Source organism: Ictalurus furcatus, chromosome 14 (genome assembly GCF_023375685.1).
Source record: "Ictalurus furcatus strain D&B chromosome 14, Billie_1.0, whole genome shotgun sequence".
NCBI classification, from domain to species: Eukaryota; Metazoa; Chordata; class Actinopteri; order Siluriformes; family Ictaluridae; genus Ictalurus; species Ictalurus furcatus.
In genome coordinates, this window is record NC_071268.1 from 4,917,925 (window position 1) to 4,935,011 (window position 17,087).

The 17,087-nt window shown below is 40.0% G+C and overlaps 1 protein-coding gene across 1 annotated transcript in view; it reads right to left on the minus strand.

The window, feature by feature from the left end:
* Positions 1-11,924, minus strand: part of cspg4 (chondroitin sulfate proteoglycan 4) — a 50,994-nt gene extending 39,070 nt beyond the window's left edge. Inside the window, exon 1 of the mRNA XM_053641367.1 lies at positions 11,576-11,924. Coding sequence (XP_053497342.1) covers positions 11,576-11,645 — 70 coding nt within the window. The 5' untranslated portion in view covers positions 11,646-11,924. The remainder of the gene's footprint in view (positions 1-11,575) is intronic.
* Positions 11,925-17,087: the final 5,163 nt, after the last annotated feature.

Consider the following 17,087-nt stretch of genomic DNA (forward strand, 5'->3'; position numbering starts at 1 on the left):
AAATGTACCTGAGACTGTTGAAGAGTTGTCACACCAAACACTGATGACTTTGTTGATTGACTGTTTACTCTTCTTTATGATAGATTTTTTTAATGTAGAAATCTTTCATTTGATCATTCTCAAAGGCATGTTTGCTTTACAGCATTTCTTTACACGTGCACATAACTATACCGTATGTCTCAAACCATTTACTCTGAGAACTTTAACTTCATTTATCAACACATTATCTTAGTCTTGAGATTTTTGACAGGTCTGTAGTTGACTATTTCCACCATGTCATAGCAACTTTTAACTCGCAAATTCATTTCTCTACAATACTGTCTCCTCATGTACGTACATCTGGTCCTGAATCCATTGCAGGTGAATTGAAGAGGCGCGCACATAAATACATGCAGGTCCTTGGACTTGTTTGCAGCTGACTTGTCTGCTAATTAACCCACCTGCACCTGGTACAGTATTGATTCAGGGGATATTAACCCCTGACGGTGGTGTACCATATTTCGGCATGGCATATTGTATTGTCTCATTCGATACGAGGCTCTCAATTTGATGTCTGCATATCAAACAATACTTTCGACAGATTGTATAATAAAATAGGCTATTCATCATAAAATACTGCGGATATTACGCGAGGTGATATAAACATTTAAACTCAATCAAGCTCACACTCGCTCCTCTGAAAAAACTCCTTATAAATCTCCTTATCTTGAAGTTCCTTCTAAGAAAGTTTTTTATTTTTTCCTGAGCTAATATGCTACCATACTAGGGTATTAGCCTCAGATTCGTATTCTTGGTTAACAGGAGTAGAACCTGATAAGGTCTTCGGTTTTTGTAACACATCCACCTCAGGGTTTGGCATATCGTGATGCTTTTCTGCTCACCACGGTTGTAAGGAGTGGTTAATGGAGTTACCGTAGACTCCCTGTAAGTTTGAACCAGTTTGTTCTGGTTCCTCTGACCTCTCTCATCAGCCTGCAGAACTGCTGCAAACTGGGTGTTTTTTTTTGTTTTTCACACCATTCTGTGTGAACATGGTTGTGTGTGAAAAGCCTAGGAGATCAGCACTTTCTGAAATACTCCCACCAGCCCAACGGTCAAAGTCAGTGAGATCACTTTTTTCCCAGTTCTGATATTAACTGACGCTCTTGGCCTGTATCTGCATGATGTTATGCATGGTGCTTCTGCCACATGCAGCCATATTTAAAACCAGCCCAAATCAGGCCTTATCAGTCCTTGGCACATATATAAAAAGCAGCACGAGTAGCTGTCTGTCTCTAGGAGAGCTTGCTTTGTCACTAACGCCTGAAGCAGACACGCACAGGCATTTCAGCAACTCGTCCTCCTCAACACTACATGCAGCCTGCCATTTCCTTTGGTTTATTTTAAGCCCTCATACATTCTCGATGACGACACGACTCTGGCCATGAATACAGGAGTCATTGTGTACACTGGCTCCCATTGCACACTATCTAGGGACCCTTTACACCACTGTTTCCTCTCAACGGCCTGTGAGCCAGTGTTTTTTTTTCTTCTTTTCTACTTCAACTATATTTATCCAGAGCGTACTCTATGCAATAATATATAAGGTGTCAGAAGCCCATCACTTTCCATAGCTCCGTTCTGTCTCTGGAGAGCAACCATGTGAAAAGATATTTGCAAACCTCTCAAAACACCTTATCCTCCAGTGCAGATTTGTGCTGGAACAAGCGCTGCTAGTTAAATATGCTAACAGCTGTGCATTGCTCCCAGTGGAAATCAACTCGATTGCCCTTCAAACCAGTTCATATGACAGTGGTTTTAGATTGCCATTTAGACTAGTCTAAGAAGCATATCTAACTGGAATTCTATGCTGCAATTTTGTGTGAGAGAGATATGAGAACATTTTCATAACCTGAGGTAACCTCTTACAGTACAGATACTGTGTGTGTTAGTATCCAGAACAGCAGCGTAGCCATTACTGTTTGATCAGAGCTGGCCCACTTATTTACATTTCTGAAGGCAGCCCGAGATTCAATATGGTGTCAAAGAACACAGATCCATAACCACTGTCTAAATCATTTTCAAGCAACTAGCATAACTATGCCTCAGGCTGTTCCATGTGATGATGCTGTTGCTCTGCAACAAATCCTCGAGAGAATAAGAATGCCAGGAGATGACCCAGTTTCCTTATTAGTAGCGGGGGAAATAATTTAGCTTTGTATGATGTGCTGTTATCCTCACAGCCATCTCCTGTTGGTGAGTGAATGTTGGTTCACTTGGTGGGATTTTACCAGCAACAGCAGCTGTGTTACTTACCTTCACTAACAAAGTACCTTCCTAATCTTGTTACAGTTGCAGTTAGATGGAAACAACGCCATAACACAGCCTGACATTTAATTATCCAGCAAAGCACAGACAGCCATCAGTGGTGCATTCTGGTCATACATCATTAACATTTATCTTCACAATTAGAGGATTGCACCATTGTAATTACGATTCAAAGGAATGTGCTATCAACAAGCATGGCATTTATCAGCCCATCTTTCTATACGTAGCTTTCCTTCCTGATAGAGAAACACTCTCTTGTATACTTTTACATAAAAGCATTAAGGATTCTCCCAGAGGAACAACCAAAGCACCCTTAATGGTGACTTTCTGGATATAGATGCGGTGTGGCATAAACAGCCTTTCCCAAAATGGATGCTGAGCTCAGATCAGATTATACTTAAGTCAAAGTTCTCAAACAGGTCAATGGACCAAACGTATATAGGTTTAAGATGAATGCAGCTGTTCCTCTGCCAGTGATACACATACACATAAAACGATTGAAGTGTGATAAAGTTCTTTGGTTTTAGAGTGTAGAATCCTCCATCAGATCAAAATACTTAACTATATTCTGAAATTTATGATTTATGCTTTATGCTTGTTTGATATTAAGGCTAAAATGCATGCACACAATTACTCTGACCTAGGACTCATTCTTACTCTGTACCTGAAAAAAACATTATCTACAATTATCTACATTACATAACAGTTCGTTCCGGTTCAATTTGATTGGTCGAGTGGCATTTGAGTGTTTATATTGTATTTAGTATAACCGCAATCGGACGTTTCACTGTTTGTATCACTCCACTTGTCTGTGTTCATCACGTAAAAATCCAATTCTAGCAACAGTCCAATTGAACAGCAACAGTCCAATCCGGTTACTACAGTAGAGTTACTACAGTAGAGTTACTGCAATAGAGTTACTACAGTAGAGTTACTGCAGTAGAGTTACCGCAGTAGAGTTACTACAGTAGAGTTACTGCAGTAGAGTTACTACAGTAGAATTACTACAGTAGAATTACTGCAGTAGAGTTACCACAGTAGAGTTACCGCAGTAGAGTTACTACAGTAGAGTTACTGCAGTAGAGTTACTACAGTAGAATTACTGCAGTAGAATTACCACAGTAGAGTTACCGCAGTAGAGTTACCACAGTAGAATTACTACAGTAGAGTTACTGTAATAGAGTTACTACAGTAGAGTTACTACAGTAGAGTTACTGCAGTAGAGTTACTACAGTAGAGTTACTACAGTAGAGTTACTGCAGTAGAGTTACCACAGTAGAGTTACCGCAGTAGAGTTACCGCAGTAGAGTTACTACAGTAGAGTTACTGCAGTAGAGTTACTACAGTAGAATTACTGCAGTAGAATTACCACAGTAGAGTTACCGCAGTAGAGTTACTACAGTAGAATTACTACAGTAGAGTTACTGTAATAGAGTTACTACAGTAGAGTTACTGCAGTAGAGGTACTGCAGTAGAATTACTGCAACAGAGTTACTACAGTAGAATTACTACAGTAGAGTTACTACAGTAGAGTTACTACAGTAGAATTACTACAGCAGAGTTACTGCAGTAGAGTTACTACAGTAGAGTTACTGCAGTAGAGTTACTACAGCAGAGTTACTGCAGTAGAATTACTACAGTAGAGTTGCTACAGTAGAATTACTACAGTAGAGTTACTACAGTAGAGTTACTGCAGTAGAGTTACTACAGTAGAATTACTACAGTAGAGTTACTGCAGTAGAATTACTACAGTAGAGTTACTACAGTAGAGTTACTGCAGTAGAGTTACTACAGTAGAATTACTACAGTAGAGTTACTGCAGTAGAATTACTGCAGTAGAGTTACTACAGTAGAGTTACTGCAGTAGAGTTACTACAGTAGAATTACTGCAGTAGAGTTACTACAGTAGAGTTACTACAGTAGAATTACCGCAGTAGAGTTACCGCAGTAGAGTTACCGCAGTAGAGTTACTACAGTAGAATTACTACAGTAGAATTACTGCAGTAGAGTTACTACAGTAGAGTTACTACAGTAGAATTACCGCAGTAGAGTTACCGCAGTAGAGTTACCACAGTAGAGTTACTACAGTAGAATTACTACAGTAGAGTTACTGCAGTAGAGTTACTGCAGTAGAGTTACTACAGTAGAGTTACTGCAGTAGAATTACTACAGTAGAATTACTACAGTAGAGTTACTACAGTAGAATTACTACAGTAGAGTTACTGCAGTAGAGTTACTACAGTAGAGTTACTGCAGTAGAGTTACTACAGTAGAATTACTACAGTAGAATTACTACAGTAGAGTTACTGCAGTAGAGTTACTACAGTAGAATTACTACAGTAGAGTTACTGCAGTAGAGTTACTGCAGTAGAGTTACTGCAGTAGAGTTACCGCAGTAGAGTTACCACAGTAGAATTACTACAGTAGAGTTACTGCAGTAGAGTTACTACAGTAGAGTTACCGCAGTAGAGTTACCACAGTAGAATTACTACAGTAGAGTTACTGCAGTAGAGTTACTACAGTAGAGTTACTGCAGTAGAGTTACTACAGTAGAGTTACTACAGTAGAATTACCACAGTAGAGTTACCGCAGTAGAGTTACCACAGTAGAGTTACTACAGTAGAATTACTACAGTAGAGTTACTGCAGTAGAGTTACCGCAGTAGAGTTACTACAGTAGAGTTACTACAGTAGAGTTACTGCAGTAGAATTACTACAGTAGAATTACTACAGTAGAGTTACTGCAGTAGAGTTACTACAGTAGAATTACTGCAGTAGAGTTACTACAGTAGAGTTACTACAGTAGAATTACCACAGTAGAGTTACCGCAGTAGAGTTACCGCAGTAGAGTTACCACAGTAGAATTACTACAGTAGAATTACTGCAGTAGAGTTACTACAGTAGAGTTACTACAGTAGAATTACCACAGTAGAGTTACCGCAGTAGAGTTACCACAGTAGAGTTACTACAGTAGAATTACTACAGTAGAGTTACTGCAGTAGAGTTACTGCAGTAGAGTTACCACAGTAGAGTTACCACAGTAGAATTACTACAGTAGAGTTACTGCAGTAGAGTTACTACAGTAGAGTTACTGCAGTAGAATTACTACAGTAGAATTACTACAGTAGAGTTACTACAGTAGAATTACTACAGTAGAGTTACTGCAGTAGAGTTACTACAGTAGAGTTACTGCAGTAGAGTTACTACAGTAGAATTACTACAGTAGAATTACTGCAGTAGAGTTACTGCAGTAGAGTTACTACAGTAGAATTACTACAGTAGAGTTACTGCAGTAGAGTTACTGCAGTAGAGTTACTACAGTAGAGTTACTGCAGTAGAGTTACTACAGTAGAGTTACCGCAGTAGAGTTACCACAGTAGAATTACTACAGTAGAGTTACTGCAGTAGAGTTACTACAGTAGAGTTACCGCAGTAGAGTTACCACAGTAGAATTACTACAGTAGAGTTACTGCAGTAGAGTTACTACAGTAGAGTTACCGCAGTAGAGTTACCACAGTAGAATTACTACAGTAGAGTTACTGCAGTAGAGTTACTACAGTAGAGTTACTGCAGTAGAGTTACTACAGTAGAATTACTACAGTAGAGTTACCGCAGTAGAGTTACCGCAGTAGAGTTAGTGACACCACCAGCAGACATGGCAACATGGCATATTTCATGAATATAATTCTGACTTAGGCTACGTCTACATTATTCCGGGTAGATCTAAAAACTGTATTTTTCATTTTAAAACGCTCTCCGTCTACATTGGCATTTTCAAACGTTTTCCAAAAATTGCTCGCTTACATCCCTGTACTGCACATGCATAAAACGTAAGACGCTTTGGCCTGAGTCATTTCCTTCAGGCGTTTATTTAAAAATGCATTCTGAATAATAATAATAATAATAATAATAATAAACTTTTTTATATAGTGCCTTTAAAGCAGCTTCTCAAGGCACTTTACACAATAAGAATATATCAAGAAAAAAAACACAGATAAAAACACAAAACATACAAAATCAAAAAACAGACTAGGATACAAAATGGTTAAAACCATTAAGAAAACGCTAACCTGAAAAAAAAGAGTTTTTAGGTTAGATTAAAAAATGCTCAAATTCTGTGCATCTCTAGTATGAGCAGGAAGTGCATTCCAGAGTCTAGGAGCACAAGACGAGAAAGCCCTGTCCCCTCCAGATCACAACCATGTCTGTGGGACAGCCAGTAAACCAGCTCGAGAGGAGCGCAAATGATGCTTGGGAGTATATAAAGTTAAAAGCGCAGACAGATACTGAGGGGCCAGACCACGTAGTGAGCATAAGGATTTTAAGATCAAGGCGAAACCTGACAGGAGCCGGTGCAAGGACTTCAATACTGGAGTAATATGTTCATTTTTCCTGACACCAGTCAGGATCCTAGCAGCACAATTTTGCACACATTGCAGTTTATTTAGTGCGGCTTTAGGAACCCCAGCAAGAAGTGTAATGAAGTAATCAATGTGAGAAAAAACAAAAGTGTTGATAAGCCTTTCAGTCACAGGAGAAGATAGCATAGATTTGTTCATCTTTAACAAAGCTATCAAACTGGATAGTAAGCACAACTGCAGTACAACATCGTCCACCCTCTTGTTTGTATTGATTTGAATGGGTCAAAGACCATGTCACGTGACTAAAAATACGCCATTGTTTTTGAACATCTGTGTTTTCACAGTCCACACTACAACTACACCACACTACAAATTTAATCCACTTTCGAAGACTCAGTTTTCACTGGACAAAAATGCCATCTCAGGCTGGACGGAACGCCAAAACGTAGAGAAAAAGATGCCTTTTCAAATTCATCCAGATTACTGTGGACGTAGCCTTAATATATGAAACTTGTCAAATAAAGATGAAAAGGAAGATGGGAAGTCAATTCCACTGGAAGCACCTTTAACGGGAATGTACAAATCAATGTGAGATAGCTAGCCAGCTAGCTGGTGGTCTATCAGTGAGGGGCTTCTACTGGATCTATTTCCACTAGTGGAGCAAAAATAAACAAATCATCAGAGAATCACAGCTGATATTCAGTATAACCGCCCTCTTGCTCATGTGATATTGCTTAAGTAACGCAGGCTAGCTTGTAAGATTTCTCACAAGTTACGGTTAGGAATAGGGTTAGCAAAAAAAGTTCCCATGCCTGAAATCCAGTGACGTGATACCTATCAAGATTCTCTGAAGATTCTCTGTATATGAAGAACAGCAGCAGCAGAGAATACAGCTGTTATTACCTTGTTTGCAGTCATGCTGTATGAAAACTGGGTCTGTGTTAAGCTCCAAAATGTGAGCTGACAGATGTATTTAGCTGTAGTACAAACACAGCCTCTGAGTGCCACACCCAGCATCTGTCTCGGTCTCTCTCTCTCTCTCTCTCTCTCTCTCTCTCTCTGTGGCTGATGCTGCATGCTTCCTCACAGCATTCTTTCAGTAACAGAGCTCTAGACATGCAAGGTTTCAAACACCTGTTTCTATGTGATTTCCAATTCAGTAAGGAATCCTCTCCTTTCCACTCGCTAGCTGTTCCACATTTGACATTATCTCAGAAGGAAAATTCGCCACAAGTCTGTTTTGAATGTGAGCCATTAAAATAGATCCTGTGGGAGAAACGCTTAACAGTTTAATAGTCACGCTCTTTGAGGTTGATTGTTTGATAGGAGAAATTGCTGCTATTTGCTTTGATGCAGAAAATAACTTTAATAGCCTTTAATACCTAAATTTCTGGGTTGGGTCACAGCTTCACCTCATCGAAGAAAACACCAGCAATTCTATGGCCCCGTTTACACTAGTATGTTTTCGTTTTAAAATGGATAACTTTTGCTATGGTTACGCCTGTCTCACTGTTACGCCTGTTACACTACTCGATATGCATGGAAATGTGTGATTCACATCATGGAATTCAACATTGTATTAATTACGCATCTTGCACTTGCAGTTGCACTGTTTGAACACCAGAAGTCTTGGACAGTGTAACCTATAGAGTTAAAATATACAGTATAGAGAGCACACTGGTCACATGATCTGAGTCTCATCTGCACTTCTGAAGTGACCAATAGCTCTGGATCACGATGGACAATACGCATTATAGGTTACATACATAATGACACCACTACAATCCACAGTGTCCGAGAAAGAGGCTGCAGAAGTCAGGCATTTTAGCCGACTTTGGCACTCTATTTCCAGTACAAATGATGCCTCGGGCACTACTACAGAGCTCATTACGTTCCAGTCAACGCTTAAATTTTCCCCAGGTCAGAGACTTTGTTTATTCAATCAACTTTTTGTGAGAATTTCTATGTGTATTTATTTATTTTGTAACTTTTATTTTGTTCACAATATTAAATAGCTGTTCACAGTAATTTTTGCATGATTCAGTTTTATATAGACAAAAAGGCACATTGTTTAGCATTGTTTATGATTCAGAAATAAAATTGAAATTTGTATTGAGTGTATCATTGCACCTTTTTTTCCATCAGCGTCCCTTGAGAGTATCTGAGTAAACACAGTTACCAATGATACGCATTCTTCACTGTCCCAAAATATTTCTTTCTTTCTCATTTTCCGTTTTACACATGTATTTAACTTAATATTCTCAATACAATTAGTTTTTAGTTACTAATTAACTGAAGTAAATTTATCACTCAGACTGTATCTCAAACAAACACATATACGTGGACTGAATCTTAAAAAAAAAAACCCAGCAAATCAATAAATGGGAAAAATGTGAGAGTTCCGACATACGCACAGAACATTCTTTTGTTCCTTTGACTGCTCTGTCAGTTTTATGAGGAGACCATTTACTCACAAACCACACCTATATGCAAAACCCTACATGATGGTGAATCAGAAAATCCAACAAATAGCACCACTGCTGTTCTCCACAGCAACAGACTGAAGCGTGTCTTACTCAGAGGGGTGAGTAATATGCACCGTCATGAAGCTCAACACATTAAGGTTCATTTGTAACCAATATTCACTGACACCACATTGATGTGCCAATCCACTTCACCATACTGCTATACTGCACTGATGGGATGTTTATCACTGGCAAAATATCAGCTATATTTATGTTAAACCTGTATATGCAGGGTCCAATGGCTTATTTGAGAACTTTGACTTAAATGTAATCTGATCTGTTGTGACATTGAGCTCGGCATCCACTTTGGGAAAGGCTGTTTATGCCACACTGCATCTATATCCAGAAAGTCGCCACAAGCATCGGGTACTATCTGCAATCTGAAACGTTTATAAATTAGACAGAAGGCTACATCCTCCATATATGCATGAGCAATATGAGGGAGCCTGCGGCATGGTTTATGATCGGTAAAGATAAATGTACATATTTATGTAAATATTTACTCTTAATGTCTAGGGTGTGTGTGTGTGTGTGTGCACATTAACATGCTAGATCAAGAGACTAATCTAGTTAATTCACAATTATTCAATTAGCAATGATTATGTAGTGAAATCCTAATGTTTGCAGATATTTAGTTTACTGGCTTTAAATAGAGTTATGCTAACACTTTTACCCTGCCAAGTACCCAATGTCTCTTTCTCCTTCCCCACCGCTGTCTCTTTCTCCCCTCAGACACTCCTTGTATAGCCTCAAAAACTTGCCTGCAGAAATTTTGTTTGTGCCGAGTGTTTCTGCAGTGACATAGCAAAGGAATAACTGAGAGGAGACAGAAGAGCTGGGCTTTGCTCAGAGTTACATAACATTTCACTGTGATATACAATTATAAAATACTCTTTATTCAAACAGAACTTCACTTCAGGTTGTGTGTGAACGTGTGCCAGGTTATTTACAGTCTATGATCATTAATATAAGCTGAAATATAAATGCATATACAATTTGACATCAATAAGACTCATTTTTCTATGAGCAAATGTGAGCACTTACTCATGACATACAAACATTCAACAGCAAATCAGACAGCAATTTAGTACACACACACACACACACACACACACACACATATCTGGGCTCCAAGTGCTGTATTTGATGGCCACACCCGTTCTGTCTCGGTTTGATCTAGATCCACGCATCGTGGCTGAGCTGAGACTACAGCCCTCACAGGAGCTCTGCGTCTCATTCCAATGCTTTTTAGATGATGTTCATGTGGCATCGCAGTAAGGATATAAACAATTTCGAGGAAGTGAGGTCATTTTGAAGCATTCCAGGTGTTTTATGAAGTGTTCATTTGTTCCGGAGACAGCTCAGGGTTCATGAACAGAGCCACACACATACAGCACACAGACCCTGAATAGATCTCTTAACCCCAAAAAGATTTTAGTTGCACTTGGAACAAGTACTAAGCAATGAAAATGACGTTCACTCTGCTGCTCTACAGGAAATCTCTTAGAGCTTCGGTCCACTGCCAACTTAATGAGCCGAAGCCCGACTTGATAAAGTTCACTTTGATACCCAGTTAGATTTCCTTAGAATTGAAATGTAGCTTTCAGAGTCACTCTGAAGATGTGAAGACATCCGAGAGACATTCATGCCGGAGTGGACTGAGTAGAGATCTGTGCTCCTCAGGCAGCTCTCAAAGGATCTCTTCATTCAGCCTGCAAGCCACAACTGTTGGCTATGATGGAGTTCCCACCCTTAAGAACTTGCCGGATGTCTGCAGCCCCCCCCCACACACACATACCCCCACCCACCTCACGCACCACCCTCAACCCCCTTACCCAAGCTGATGATTAAACCCATGCTTGAAAAAAAACATACTTAATGGGAGAGATGAATTACACATAGTACTATGGCAGCATTGTATTTCTTCTTCTTTTTTCTATTTCCCCTGTGTGGATGAATAAGCCTTTCATAGGCACCTCCTGCCAACTCCGACACCTTGACTTCAACTTTAACTGCGATATTTGCACACCTCCAAGACATAAGTGCACACCATTCGCACTTACCTTACACCCCTCTCATTATTACCTTATTCTTTTCATTCAAGTCTCTAAGCATCAACACTTCATAATGCGCTAACACACATACTGTATATGGACACAGACACATAGTGCTGCCTGTAGTCCATTCATACTTCACATAATTCATCTGATAGTAAGCAGAAGAAAAAAAATGAAAAACAGTACATGCAGCTGCAGTCTTATGTAAATAATAGCCAAGACTGTGAGGAAAGGAAAGTTTGCAGACAGAAAAGTGAAAAAGAATGATTTCAGACAGAGCCTCAGTGTGGCTTTGATTAAAGGTTATTTCTGAGAGACTGTCTTACCTCCATGGCTTGCCTGAGGCAGACATAGCAGGGCCAGTACAGCGCACAGGACTAAAAGCAGCACTCTCATGTTGCCGGTATGTTCTGCAGTCTCCTCGTCTAGTTCTCCATTCACAGCACTGCCTGCATTTAGGGACCTGGAGGTCTGTGCAGGGTATTCTCATGGAGGGGGCGGACCAACCAGACCTGAAAGGGACACCCTGTACTCCCCGAAATACTCAGAGAATCCACCTCCTACCCCTTACTTAAAAACACACCCAGTACATCCAAAGATCAGCCCTGCAACAGCCAGGACAAGAAGCTACTTAACTTTTTCCTCTTTCTTCAATCCTATTTATCTTTTCCTCTCTTTCTGCCTCTCTGTCTGTCAGGTCAGATTTGTGCAGAAGGAAGAGAGCAGTTAACTTTGTTCCAATATTCTTCTTTTTATTATATTATAACTGGAAGATGTCAGAGAGGATTTCGTTTTATTGTCACTGATGTTATATAGCAAAAGTTGAAAGCAGTGAGAGTGAACTTAAAAAACAACAACAAACTGATCAACTCCTATGCAACTGGTGCATCTCTACAATTCTAACTCAATCATAAACCATTTTCAATATGACATTATTACTATGCAAACGCACAGCTACCCCCTCTCTGTGCTGCCCTCCATATGCTGGTTTACTGCTTCTTCTCTCAAATTACACAACCTGGTCACTCTTAAAATTGAATGACTTTGAGACTCTTCTCATTACTAATGCTACATTTGTGCAAATGTGCTATAAATAACTTAAAGCTGAATGTAGACAGCTCTCCATTCAGACATCCATTCCACTGCAGTTACTGTATTTGTAATCGCTTACTCATAATGTCCGCTACTCACTGAGCTGCCTTTTATATACTAGTTTTCCATGGGCAGCAGAATTCTTTCTGATGTTCAGGAATAAATACTTGGTTTTCAGTTCCAAACGAAGCCAATGTGGCTTGAGACATAAAGTTCTGGACTGTAACAAGTTCTTGACTCTCTTTACTCTTTTGCTGATCCCATTTTTCTGGTGTGTCATCATACCTTCAGCTCTGATTAACCAGCGCGCTCTCTCTCTCCCTCTCTCCCTCTCCCTCTCTCTCTCTCTGTGTGTCTTAGGGTTTCTCCTAATCTTTTTCAGTCCTCAAGGGGAAAAAAGAATCTATAACTGCTTCCAGATGCTTACAAAGACTCATTGTCATCAATTCATTTCGACAGTGGCAGTAAGCTAAGGACGGCCAGTCCTGCAGACTGAAATCACTGTATACAGTGATTTCAGTCTGCAGGACTGGCCGTCCTTAGCTTACTGCCACTGTCGAAGGCCACTGCCACTGTTCCATATGGCCAGTTTTTTCATGGAAAAGGCTAATGTTACGCACATGTCCAATGAGAAAGCAAGTAAAGAGAATGTAACTGAATTTAATTTCCTTACAAGGTGTTTCACAGCCTTCGCAGACCAAAATCTCAGTAATAATGGATGACAAAATTAATTTGTCCAAGAACTATCATTTAAAAAAAAACCCCAGAAAGAACACACATGCATCTAGAAACGTACCTTTCAAAACCATGTAAACAGTACTGAAATGTAAGGATTTACAGCTGTCAATAAATGTGTCACATATGTCTTTGAAAACACTATTATTTAAACAACTACTAATTTGTATGCCTCGCATATACAGTATATTATGGCCAAACGTTGGTTTGTGGACACCTGACCATCACACCCATATGTGCTTGTTGAACATCTCATTCCAGATTTCTCCCCCTTTCCTGTTATAATAGCCTCCACTCTTCTGGGAAGGCTTTCCACTAGATTTTGGAGCGTGGCTATGGGGATATGTGCTCAATCAGCCACAAGAGCTTTAGTGAGGTCAGGTACTGATGTTAAGTAGGAGATTTGGGGTGCAGCTGGTGTTCCAGTTCATCTCAAAGGTGTTCAGTTGGGTTGAGGTCAGGGCTCTGTGCAGGACACTTGAGTTCTTCCACTCCAAACTCGGCAAACCATGTGTTCATGGAGCTCGCTTTGTGCAGAGGGGCACTGTCATGCTGGAACAGGTTTGGGGTCTCTTAGTTCTAGTGAAGGGAAACTGTAATGCTACAGATACAAAGGCATCCTATACAACTGTGTGCCTCACACTTTGTGCCACCTTTTTGGGAAATGCCCACATGTGGGTGTGATGATCAGGTGTGCACAAACCATTGGCCATATTGTGTATCTTGACCATGTTTGGATCAATGCCAACATGTACTCAGTTTATCTGGTGGTAGAAAGTACGTACAAATCCTACATTTAACTAGTTATTTTTGAGATGTTACACTAACAAGAATTTCCGACTGACAGATGGGAAAAATCTTAGCTAGCCAGAGCATGGGCCTTGAGCTCCTGAACATGAGAGTGTAAGCAACAGTGAAGACATACTATGTCGGACATTTGACCTTACTGTGACCTTGATGTTCTTGAGGGTAATGATGGTAATTATAACGATAAGTTTGTTTTGAATGTATGCTGTCATTCACACATTATTTCAGCCCTTTATTTTCCCAAAAGTTCAATAATTTCTTCAAAATGTTTTGCTTCACAGGTGCATTGAAAAGCAAACTGTATGGATTACTTTAAGCTTTACTTGAGTCATTTCACAGTATGTTATTTTACTTTTGAATATTGTGATGATTGGCTACGTTATTCAACACTGAGAAAATAATTTGACAAAAGAATGATTGTTTAGTCTATAATCAATAGAACGCTATTTATAAACGCAACCGTGGTTCTGTGCATGTGCGGATGCATTCAACAAAGTCAAGAACTGATCATGTGACCGTATTTGATATAAATACTGTTGGAATATGTATCCAGCATTCAGTTGAACCCCTCTTAACTGTCGAATATCACCTGAACATATGCCTCAATGTATAAGGCACCAGCCTACTTAAACTCAAGGAGGAGACATTCCTCCATATATCCAGATATAGATTTATATTTAGATCCCTAATGAGCAAGCAAAGGGGACCCGTGGCAAGGAAAAACTCCCTGTGACATTACGAAGAAGAAACCCTGTGACAAAAGGAAATCCATCCTTTACTGACTGACACTGGATAGTAGGATTATAAATCATGCCTGAATACAGGTGGGGAAGAGTAAAGCTAAACAGTACTAAGTGTGTTGAAAGGATGTTCAGTGTGAGCATATTGTAAATGAGTGTTCTTCGATGAGCACAGGACAGTCTTTATGACGGTGATCTTATGTACAAATCTAAAGTATCTAGATGGTGCAGAAGATGGTGCAGAATCTTTATGTGTAAATCCATGTGGGACCATTCACAGCAACAGAAGGTGAGTCACAAGTGTAGAAAGTTTCAAGCGGAGGCAGAGTATCAGGATGAATCAGGCAAGTCTGGAAGATATCCCAGGAGCCACAGTGTCAGGTTCAGGCACCAACATCTTTTCAAGCTTGTAGAGTGCATGTACAGCTTGACAGAAAGAGAGAACAAATTGTTAGGTATTACATATGAATTTGGGCAGAAACCCTGGGTTCAACTGAGGTCACTCCAGAGTCATCCAGTCATGAGTACAAGCAAGGCAAGATTATTGTCAAAGTATACAGTTCTGTCACTCATTTTGCTAGAAAAAAAACGAGCCTTTAGAAACCCATTTCAGTTCACAGTGCTGCATGGGCTTGTAAGCATGGTGGACATAATGGTCTTGCTCCCTTCAGAAAGATTACAAGTTTGTGATCCCATAGCAACACGCCATCTTTAATGTTGGTGCTGCCATGGACTGCACCTTCAATGTAACATGGGCAGAATCAGTGCTAGAGGTGGAAAGTTCTGGGACAGTGCATCTTGATCCAGGAAGAACCACATTTGATTTGGTAGTGGGATACCACTTCTGGCTGCAGACAGTATACTAGCAAGTGAGTTTCTCTCAGTGACATTAACTTAGAGCTATTTGTGCAAGGCAGAGAGCTCTATTGGACTGTTACATTGTTGTTGATTGGACCAGCATGTGGCGGTGTCTCAAGAAGAATCTGAGGACTAGATCGTCTACTCCCATACTGTGAATCCAAACACCTCCTGTGCCTTTGTGGCACACACTGCCCCTCAGCCATCTCTCTATAAAGGAGCACTGCTCCCAGGCAGACCTCTTTTGTAAAAAAAACGCCTCACATCAATGAGATAGAGCCTGTGCCTGTCACTGAGACAATCATGCATCTCAGTCTGAGAGATGTGGGGTTGAGCCGGCTGACTTCACGTCCTTAACTCAACAGACCTAAGCGAACTGCTCTTGCAGATTTTGAGCAGCAGGATAATAATATCTGCCACACTTTTTGGGGTGTGTTGTGTCTCATTGCGTCTGTTGTGTTACTTATTTAGACTTTTTGGGTGTGTGTGTGTGTCTCGCTGTCTGTCTGTCTGATATGTGTTTAGGATATCTCAGAAAAAATCAGCAGATCCAACACAGGGATTGGCTATCAGGAATGACTTATGTAAGTAGCCCTGGATAAAGGTGTCTATAAACTCTATAAATGTAAATGTCAATGACTACGTTTACATGGACAGCAGTAATCTAATTATTGACCTTACTCTGAGTAAGATAATAATGTGATTAAGGTGTTTACATGAGTCGCTTTTAGAATACTCCTGTCATGTTCCCGTTTTACATGTTTTAGGACATAATTAGATTAAGAGCCCGTGTCATTACGTCACCGCGCCACGCCGTCCGACGTCCCTCCAGAATTTCACGTATCAACATACAGTTGGTCTTCGTTATGGTACCGTATACAGTTTTGGATGTTTTTATTTATTTATTTTTTACGAACGCTTTAAGTGCAGTTAATTATTTGTCATGCTATACGTGCTAATAGACAACTCCTTGAAGCGGTGGGTGTGTCCCAAATCGCGTAGTTACCGTCTGTATAGTAGCCGAGATACATGTATTTTTCCCCACTACAGGCCTATAGTAGGAAAGTATGCGATTTGGGACACAGCCGAACTCTCTTGTTCGCCGTAAAACGTAAAACTGCCGTGTGTGATCGTGTCCTGTTGCAAAATGCGGTGAAAACTCTCACACGACGTTCATAATGTGATTAAGGTGTTTACATGTCTGTAATACACGTCCAATATGCGACTAAAACAGGAGTACTCCACCTGTCTTAATTCGATTATTGCTTACTTCGATTATGACCTTAATTAGATTAAGGTAAGTAAAAATTGCTGTTTATATGGTAGTTTCTTAATTAGAGTATGGTCTTAATCGGATTAAGAGTGAATTGTTGTTGTCCATGTAAACACAGCAAATGATGTCATCGCATTTGAACTTTGAGATGGTTTGAACCGAATGTGTCAGTCCCAATTAAGAACAGACACTCCTTTTGTGTATTCCAGCTTTATACTAGTTTTTTTTGGTTTATTTGTTTTGCTAAGTCTTTGCTCTATGCTATTCTTATGTATACTATATGGCCAAAAGTTTATGGACACCTGACCATCACGCCCATGTGCTTTCTGAACA